The 10,556-nt window shown below is 38.4% G+C and overlaps 1 protein-coding gene across 1 annotated transcript in view; it reads right to left on the bottom strand.

Annotated features, from left to right (window-relative positions):
- The window catches only part of grk4 (G protein-coupled receptor kinase 4), a 72,928-nt gene that overhangs the window by 30,933 nt on the left and 31,439 nt on the right, over positions 1-10,556 (bottom strand). Inside the window, exons 3-4 of the mRNA XM_037689713.1 lie at positions 5,289-5,401; positions 4,154-4,231 (exon numbers count right to left, since the gene is read on the bottom strand). Of these exons, the coding sequence (XP_037545641.1) occupies positions 4,154-4,231; positions 5,289-5,401 (191 nt within the window). The remainder of the gene's footprint in view (positions 1-4,153; positions 4,232-5,288; positions 5,402-10,556) is intronic.

Raw genomic sequence — 10,556 nt, 5'->3', positions numbered from 1 at the left:
TATATATGTGTATGTATATATATATATATATATATATATATATATATATATATGTGTATATATATATATATAAATTATTGTGAAGGTTATTTGTCCCAGTCTTCTTTACATTGTTGCTTCAGCTTTTTAAGGCCTGGAATGGAATCAGATTTTTAAAACGTCTCAATTCTTAAAAAGAAAATGCTTATTTCAGGCAACCCTTCAAACAAACCAGATTTGTTTATTCTTTTTCCAACCAAACTGTTGTGAATGCTAAACAAACCAGACTGAAACTTGTAAAAGACATGAACATCTTGAGGTTCTGTCACTTCCCTGAGCACTGCACAGTCTGACCTCGGGGTGAATATGCTAGGATGTCCACACCTGTGAAGGATGACAGCCGTCTGGATGGTTTTACACTTGGGAATAATCTTTCTCAGCATGAAATGATGAACTCCAAATTGTTTTAAAAAAGCCTTTTAACCTTTTCCACAGCAACAGTTGTTTTCTAAAATCACTGCTGATGTCTTTCTTCCAGGTATTGTGTTAACACACCTCTGAACACTGCAGAGCAGCTAAATAAAAACTTCAGCTGATTGTTTACACTTGCTGATGAGAAATTACTAAAATGTACTTTATGAGTACAGTACAACTACTGCTTACCTTCAAAACATCTACACAGTATTATGTAATTTTTTTTACTATCTGCTTTGGCATTTTGGCTTCATTTCTAGTAAAATAACTAATGACGCAGTGTGATATGTAGACCAAACTTGGAAGGAAGTCTAGGTGAACGGCCTTGAACCAAAAGCATTTATGATTTACTGGAGTGGCCAAAACTGACATAAAACAGTGATAGTGGTTCATTTGTTAATGTCTGAAATCTAAATTAATAAAATGTACCTAAACACAAAAACTGAACCGTTCATAGTAGCTCAATAAAAGTTATTTTAAGGAAATATTTGGAAGAAATCATTTCTGACTGCGAGGAGAAAACTAGTTTGACAGACATTTCTTTTGGATTTAAAATGACGTGTTCAAAGCAGGTTTATAAAAAGTTAGGAGGTAAAAGCAGAAGGACAAAGCTTCTTTAAAAAATAACACAATATTTACCTGTATAATATGTTATATGTAATTAGAAGGCTTTAGTTAAAGAGAGAGAACTGTTGCCACTCAGCAAGAAGGTTGCAGGTTCGCCTCCCGGCCTGGGCCTTTCTGTGTGGTTTTGACATGTTCTCCCCGTGCATGCGTGGGTTTTCTGCAGGTACTCCAGCTTCTTACCACAGACCAAAACATGCATGTTAGGTCATTTGCAACTCTAAATCGCATAATAGTGCAATCCTTTTGCCACTTCTATGTTTTTCTGTACCTTCTTCTTTCTCGTTCCACAATTTTTGTGCCATTTCAACAAATCATAGATCAAAACATTCAGCTCTTTCAGGACAATCCTGCTACGACTTTTGGTATTGGTGCAACTTTATCTTTTTGAAATATTTAGCCTTTCTACCATTTTTTTTCCTCATAGAAAATGAATTGAGCTCTTTTTACATCCTTCAAATCTTTAGATCTGTTTACAATCTTTTACTGTTCCTTTCACATTTTGTTTTGGTTCAACTTGTGCAAATTAAAAAAAAAATTTCAGCTACTTTCAGCTAAGTTCAGCTGGGTTTTTTCCCCCAGCTGTTCTGTGCTCCTTTCAGCTTGTTTCTGCTAACTACAGTATTTTTGTTCTTCTTCTTCCAACTTTTTTCAGCTAATTTCAGCTTGTTATGCTTCTTTCAGCTTCTTTCTGCAAGTTTCAACTTTTTCTGCTATTTCAGCAACTATTTAGCCATTTGTATGCTAATTTTAGCTTTTCCAGCTAATTCCACACTCATTGCACTCATTTAAACTTTGTCCAGTCTACCGGTAATTCAGCAAAAATGTGCTCTCTCCACTTCCTTCTTGTAATTTCAGCTTCTTTCTGCTTTTATAGCTAGTTTTAAGCTTTTTTTTTTTTTTGCCAATTTCAGCTTCTTTCAGATTATTTCCACTTTTTTGTGCTAATTTCTGCTTCTTTCAACATATCGGTAAGTGGACAAACGTCTTCTTTCTGCTTTCTTCTTCTAAATTAAGGGTGTTCTACATTTTCAGCTACATTTTGTAGCAATTCTGTAGCTAATTTCAGCAGTTTTCATATAAATTCAAGTTTTTCATGATAATTTCTGCTACCTTCAGCCTAATTAACTTTTTTCTTCCTTTCTTTTGGCTGCTCTCTTCATCAGGGGTCACCACAGTGAACTAACTCGCACAAAGACTTAACAATTATTTTTACGCCGGATGCCCTTCCTGAAGCAACCACAGAGCTACCACAGCCCTCTGTGTGGAGCAGAGAGCTGCCATTTAGGGTGCTCAGGGGAGCAGATGGTGGGGGTTAAGAGCCTTGCTCAAGTGCCCAGAGTGGGACAAATGAGGGTGGAGACAGGTGTGGGTGCTTCACCAATCCCACCCACATATTGATGTTGTTGGTACCGGGAGTTGAACCAGCAGTCTTCCGATCACAGGCCCACCTTCTCTAACCTTGGCGCCACCACTTCTTCTTTTAGCCTAATTAACTTCTTCATGTTAACTTCGGCTTGTTATGCTCCTTTCAGCTAAGTTATGCTAGTTTCAGCTTTTTCTGCTATTTCAGCTAACATTTAGCCATTTTGTGCCAATTTTATCTTTTTCAGCTAATTCCTTTTTCTTTTACCCCATTTCAGTTCTTTCCACTTCCTTCTGGTAGCTTAAGCTTCTTTATGCCTTTTCAGCTACTTTTCAGCCCTTTTTTGCTAATTTCAGCCTTTTATTTTTTAGCTAATTTCTAATTTTTGTGCTCATTTCTGCTTATTTAAACCAAATTCAACAAATGTGTTATTTCTGCTTTCTTTTGCTAACTTGGGTTTGTTCTTCCATTTCAGCTATATTTCAGCATGTATTTAGCTAATTTCAGCTGTTTTTCAGCAAGTTCTTCTGCAATAAGCTTTTAAACTGCTTTTTCGCAGGAAATGCCGTTTCTCTAGTTTTGTTTTAGTTGTTGATTCATCTGTCCCTTTTCGACACGAAGCATGCATCCAACTTTTCCCCACAAAATATTGTGTGAACGGTCAGAAGTTTGTGGGTGTGTTTATGCAGAAAAGCTCTGCAGCAATGTACGGTAGTCACTTTGCGTCAACAACTCCACTTCCAAAAGCTGGTTATTGTGCGTGCAAGCAACGTGGACAGCTTTGACGAGCAGTACTCCAATAAGGCAGTCAGATAATACATCCATCTGTACGACTCTTCGAGATGAAACCATAGTCAAATGGAACAAAACACCTGGATGAAGAATGCACAGATGTTGTGCATGGATGAGTCCATCTGCCAAAACGTGTGGCGCTCTCTTCATGGCAGATTTGTGGACAAACGGCAGAAGCAGAGATGGAGTGGATATCCTGGCGGAAAGAAACCCATGCCATGACGTACACAGAAGGGGTTTCCCAGGAGCTCTGCGCTCGTGTCTCGTGGGCAATGAAAGGTGTGTGCGAAAACAAAGCCTCACAACCACGTGACTGCAAGCCAACTGCTCGGCTTCGGATGTAGTATGAAAAGACCTCTACAGTTACCAATTAACTAACATGCTTGCTTTTGTTTGTGGAAGAACACTAGAGTACCTGGTGAAAACCCACCCATGAACGGGGGAGAACAGACTATAATATTTCTCTGTACCTGAAGCCTACAAGCCAGTATTTTATTTTAATGTCATGACATCTATAGAATTTCGTTCCTGCAGTTGGTCATAATTTCCCATAAACTCACTCCCAAAAGTGCAGTTTTCTTCTATAAGAAGGTCCCTCATTCTGTGCTTTTACCTTGACGCCACTGCCAATCACATCCCTACTTAAAATAGGTCTCAGTGATAAGTTGAGACTGAAATACCAATATTAAGAAATAATGTGGACAAAATATGCTTCCAGCACCATCTTCCAGAATGAAACTTGTGAATGATGCAACAGCATTTCGTTGTGGTTCAGCCAAGAGATTACACTAAATGCTGCACATTGGATTGAACCTCAGGAATAATTTCTGCACATAAACCTTAAACTGATATCAAAATATTTTGGGATTTTATTAGTTTGCCCATAAATTAGTAAGTCAACATGTTTATGTATCTTACCCCGTTATTAAAGTATGTGTCTAAAACATTCAGTCCACAGTCCCGCCTCTTTTCATCCGGGGCTAGCTGGTACATGGCCTGTCAGAGGAAAAATAAAAATATGAGCAGCCACTCTAGGTCAAGCTCATGCATCCATCTTCAATATATTATTCCAAAAAAGGAGAGAAACACGGGCAGAAGGGCAGACATACATAAAGAAGAGGATGGCATGTTTAAAAGGGACAAAGGGGAAATAAAAATATAAATGAGTGTGAGACGTTAGGAGGGACGAACATCTCATCTTGGTCAAAGTTGCAAACTTAAAGCCATAGTTATCTTCACACCTCCATCCTTACAACACAAAACCGGACGACGCCTCGTGTTCATCACAGATTGTGTTTTTGGTTGAATATGACCGTACGTGGGGGGGAGCTGGTCTGAAGTTTGACCGCCTCAAGTCATCCGTTTGGTTTGAAAACAAGCTCTGCAGAGAAAAACAGGACTGGGCTGTGCAGCTATGCATCACAGCAGAAACATGATGTCCTGGAAAGGGGGGGAGACTAGAAGCCCATATTCAGCATGAAAGATTTGCTTAACTTTTATGGATTTTCTCCGCCAGTGTGAGCATATGCAGCTTCTGGTGCTTGCATGTAAGTGCCTGTCTGTCTACCTTGAATCACAGTAATGTACGTCCTCATTAAATAGGCATGATTCCCCCCACCACCACCCCTAGTTTTCCTTTCTCGCATACCACCAGGGGCACCAGGGACAAGCTGGGGCCTGTGTTTGCCTGCTCACCCAGGGGACCTGCCTCTGACGTGGATTTGACCTCATGGAGGAGTGCAAAGAGGAAGAGGAGGGGTCTGCTTTCTGACGGCCCGTCTAAGTCGCTAATCACCCCTCTACGCCCACCCCACCCACAAGCTCACACTGCAGCCAAAGCGCAGGCACAGATTTTTCTCTCCCGCTTCTTGCTCTGCAGGCTCTGATTGAGGCCGGTCTCATGGGAAAGACCACTGACGGATGGAGAACATGAGAAAAAGCAGAAACAAACACAGCCAGGAAAGTAAAAGGAGGAAACATGTAAAAAGGACAGCCATGAGAACATCACATACTCTGCCCTGTAATTGTAAAAGTCTGAAATTGAACGTCTTACCACAGCATCCATGAACTCGATGCAGCGCTTCAGCTCCGGCCTCGTCTCACAGTACTGACGGAATAACAGACGACCAATCGGCTGCTTGTCACAGAGACTGGTAAAGTCCCACTCTGACAGGAAGATGGGGGAGCCAGAGAAAAAGCGGGGAGAGAAGACGACATGTAACACACCAGACTTGATACTTCATGGTACATCCAGTTACAAACTTGAGGGCTGAGAAGCCCTACGAGTGTGATGATTTTACGGATGCATAAGTGAAGGAAATTAGCCGCATGATTGTTACTTTTTCTTCTACTGATTCCCAGTGCATGCAGAAAAGTGATTAGGTTTTGCCAGTGACTGTGTGATTGTTTATCTGTAGAGTTGGAAAAATATCTTATCAGCTCCATTAAAGATGGCTGCCATAGCTAGGAGACCTCATTAAAATAACAAATAATAATTTTCCTTGCTGTCTCCTAAAGAGCAATGATTATTTTAGTGATTTTTTTTTAGACTTTTGAAGTTTTTCAAACTTTTTCCTTGAACGTTAGCAGCTTTTATTAACCATTTTCAGACCCACTTGACTACTTGAAAGCTTTTAATGCCATTTTATTTTGTTTTATGTTTATAATTATTAGAGATGCACGATATTATCGGCATGGTATTGGCTGATATTAGCGATAAAGTTAAATATCGGACATTCTATCAAAATAACTCACCGATATAAAAGGCGCTGTTATATATGGCTCAGTTTTTGTACGACAACCCAGTGACAAGGATGCCTGCAGCGCCAGCAGCACGTTAGGACATCACAAGCGCCGTTTAGATTTGTGAAAATTTACAAATTTGTACTCTTCGAGTGTTGTCATTGTGTTAGAGAGTAAATGTTATGAATAAATCTGACATTAAACATAATCCAAGTTAAAGCGTTACATCATTTTCAGCTCCCTTTTTGGCATCTGCATTTGGTAGCAGGCCAAGTTGACAAAGACCATGCAGAATAATGTAGTATTTTAATTCCACAGCAGAGAAAGCTATGTAGTCTCTGTAAGTAGGTCTATGGGAAAAAATATCGGCAATGGTATTGGTTATCGGCCAAATAAGTTTTAACATATTGACATATCAGCCAAAAATCCAATATCGTGCATCCCTAATAATTAACAATCCTAGCATTCAAAAGGCTCGTAAAGGAAAAAACCAGTGTTGTGTCTTTGCATAACAGGCAAATTAGCAAAAGAACCAATTTTAAGTTGTACATTTGGTCACTTAAAAATACAAAAAATAATTACCAGACTTTTTTTTTTCCCCCTCCACTAAAAAGACTGCTTCCAAAGCACCGCTAGACAAAAACATGGCATAGCTTACCCTACTCTGGATACTTAAAAAATGAGAAAACGAGTCAAATTGAGGACAACAGAACATGTCCCGGGCTTAAAGAATAAGCAAAAAAAAAAAAAAAAAAAGATTTTACAAAAAATCCACAAACAAGGCTTGTGAAGTGCATCATCCTTCATCTGATCGTCTACAGTAATTTTCAGGTAATAGCTCCTTAGAAAAAAAAATTGCTTGTGCTAAAATACAATTTTATGTTTGTCACACTGTTTTATCTTGGTTGAATTTGGAACTAGAAAATTTACAATAAATCTTAGTTTATCTTAGTAATAAAGTGGTGTCTTTGCGACAACACAATTCTTACAAAATGTCTAAAAGCTGAAATAGAAACTGTTTAAAGAAAAGGTCTAGGATGTGAACACAACACTGTTTCTGTCATTCGGTTTAGATGCCTTTTAGAGTAGGCCCAATATGCTTGCATGTGTTTTTATTCTATATTACTTTATAAATCTACACAAAACTTTACATTAATTATTGAAAGTTTAAAAATGTAATATATAATTTCTCCTAGTTTATATCTAGTACCATTTTGCTTAGCTAATCTCATTGATAAACATAACTATATTATATAGCTTTATAAAATGCCCTCCTAAAAGCAGTCTGTACCTTAAAAATAAATAAATTTGCTTTACATGCTAAACACAAAACAGCCCATCTTTCAGTACCCTGCTTTCGGTTAGTGTGTCAGCATGTTTTTCCTGTGCAGCTGGTCCTTTCTTATTAGCACTAATGACACTCATTTAACTCGTATTTCCTCTTTTCGCCAAATCAAGAAAGAAGAGCCAGGACACTTTTCACCCATGGCTGACCGTAAGGACAGAAGAACGCAAAAACAAACATACAAACAGACAGGTAACCACACTCATGCGCACGTGGGAAAAGAGGAGGAAGAGGAAGGATGCTGGAGATGAGTGGTGACACCTACTGCACGACCTCCAGTTAATCAAATCTTCACATCACGATGTGATTGTGAGATTGTGATTTGGTCGACATCAAGTTCAGCTTTGTGTTTTTATTAACACCCAGCTGACACGAAAATGGTTCTTTCAGTCAGGTATTTAGACATTGAGCAAAAATCTGGTGTGGTAGTAGCTGAGAGTCATTCACAACACATAGACCAAGCACTAACAAATAGCCTAGGAGCTTTGCTTAAAGTTTTGCCATTAACTATTAGAGACAAACTTGTTTGTTGGCAAAATGTCTCACTGACCAGTTAACAGATTTTAAATAAACTCTCAGAAAATAATTAATGGTCAAACAGCTACAGCTGATTAACGTTAGTTCACCAATTCAAGATGGCCACCGCAGCTAATCAAACCTAGCAAACACAAAAAATGGCTGGAATGTTAAATTTCTATTAAAGTGGTCGTCTTCACACCCTCTTTATACACCAGACAAACAACTTGTGTTTAATGATGGCTAATCAAACAGAAGGAAGCATTTATAGATGTGCAAAAGCTCCACATCAACCAGTCAATTCACTAAAAAGAATAAAAGAAATAAAAACTGGCTCATCTCAAACAGACACTGATTAAATCGCAAAAGTTTGAACTTGATCTCAAACAACCTGTGGAGCAAAGTACAGCTGACGCCACATATATAAACTATTTAAACCTTTGCTAGTTGAGTCTTATGAACAACAAACTGCAACATATATCTGCTAAATGAAGGAACAATAATGTCCTCAATTTGTTGTAGCAACAACTATGGGAATAAACAACATCTGTGCTTTTTTCTGTTGGACTTAGTCTATAATTGGGAACCACTCTTAATTTATTTTGTGCACTGATACATTTATATAAACCCATTTTCCTTTGGGGATGATTGAAGTTGTGCTCAGGTTATGTTGGTTTCCATGTTACGGGTGCAGGGAGAGCTGGGACTTTGCAACTGTCACACTCGGGGACACAAACATGGCTTCAATGGTTACGTTTTCACGTTTATCTCATTAAACAATCGTTTTATAAAACCGTGATAATTTTCCTTTAACAGTAGCATCTGCCAAATTGACCTACGGAAATTAAATACAATCAAGATGAACGAGACAAATTTAAAAAATAAAATACAGCCTGTCAAAATAAAATGAAATATATATTTTTTTTAAAGTACATAAATTAGCCGCTCCTGTGTATAAGCTGCGAAGTCCAGTGTGAGAAAAAAAGTAGCAGCTTATACACCGGCAATTACGGCATTTTACTTTTTTTATTTTTTTATTCTGCTTTATCTGTCACTTTGTCTGACTAGATTTTATATTTTTTAGATCTTGTGGTCAAGTGGTTTTAGGTACAACTGGTCTCCTGATGCCAACGTAATCCCCATATGTTCTTGCCAAATTACAATTACAACTAAATAAATCCACTCAAAATACTGCTAAATTTTCAGAAATACGTGTATTACTAAAGCAACATTTCTTAAGAGACAACTTCAACACAAGTCTAAATGTTCTGTTTTACATCTTGGCTCCCACTTTACAACAAAACCACCCTTAGAAAGTATATATGAAAAGTTAATAATCCAGTTATTAATTTACTTTATTAATAATTAATGAGGCATTGCAGTCCATTGGGCAAAAAGGCAGCAGCTAGCTGTTTATTGCTCACACTGATCTGCGTTTTCTTAATCAGACTGTTGCCTTACTGCATTAAATATAAATGTGAGAAATTTGTAAAATTACATAAGATAAGCAAAACTTGAAACAATTAAAATATACCTTTTAATCTTTCCAAATATATATGCATCAACAGGATCAGAAATCTTTTTTTCTCTTGATTAGCGAGTTCCAATATCAACTTCAGACTTAAAATTTTAATAAGAACCCAGATTTGCATTAACAAAAAAATCTTTATTGCATAAAAGACACTTCTCCCAGATCCAGATGAAGAGTAAGTGCCAGCAGCTTTGACAAGCGGTATGCCAATGTCCCCCATAACTGAGGGATTTTAACAGTGAATGTTTGTAGTTTTCAAAATAAGTGTTTTTCTTGAGGAATGCAAGTGAACATTAATGTTTTTGGGGCAAGATATTAAAGTATGTTGGAATTACACTGTGTATAGGAAGAGACATTATTCATTCATTTATTTATTTATTTTTTTATTGCTTGTCTGAGCCGGTGCAGTCACGGATCCTGGTGGGTGGAAGGAGCGATTTTATCGGCCACCAGGCACAGAGGCAGAATCAGGGGGTGACCAACGGTGGCCTTGGCCACCATAGAGTAATCTTCTTCCACCCCACCAGCCACCCCAATCATTTGAAGATGGTGGTGGCCATCTTGCATTTTGACGTGGCAATCCATTTTCCGACAATGACCTTTCTTACGCTTAGATGCAGCCACAAAATAAAATGAGCGTCAGCACGTTGTTTATTTTTGAAGTTATCAAGCTCACAAGATGAATGGACGCACGGAAGGAGGATATTTTCAAGTCCCCTCTTCACTCTGCAACGAGGGACAACAAAAAGTGGCAGTGCTAAAATGTATTAGCCGGATATGAAAAAAGAGGAAAAATGACTGACGGGATTGAAGGAGTGTGAGAAGGAGTAGGGACTGAAGCAGACAAAGTGGCTGCAGCCCACATAATGTAATCTGGGCTTCCAAGAACTACTACTCACTTGTCAAGGCTAAGGTCAAATGCCTGACATTATCAAGACACAACAAAGACACTGCTATCAGTTGCTATACTGTATGCTTCCGTGCACGTGTGCGTGCATGTGTGAGTACATGTACAGAGCAACATGTCTGAGTGTAACTACGCAAGGAGAAATGTTTTGATCCCTTACTCTGAATGATAGGGAAATGACTCAACAGCATGTATGCAATGATGACGTATGTAGATTTCAACAGCTGTGCATGCACACACACACACACACACACACACACACACACACACACACACACAC

The sequence above is a fragment of the Nematolebias whitei genome, chromosome 16 (genome assembly GCF_014905685.2).
Source record: "Nematolebias whitei isolate Nwh7 chromosome 16, NemWhi1, whole genome shotgun sequence".
Classification (NCBI taxonomy): Eukaryota; Metazoa; Chordata; class Actinopteri; order Cyprinodontiformes; family Rivulidae; genus Nematolebias; species Nematolebias whitei.
This window is presented reverse-complemented; position numbering and strand designations above follow the sequence as displayed.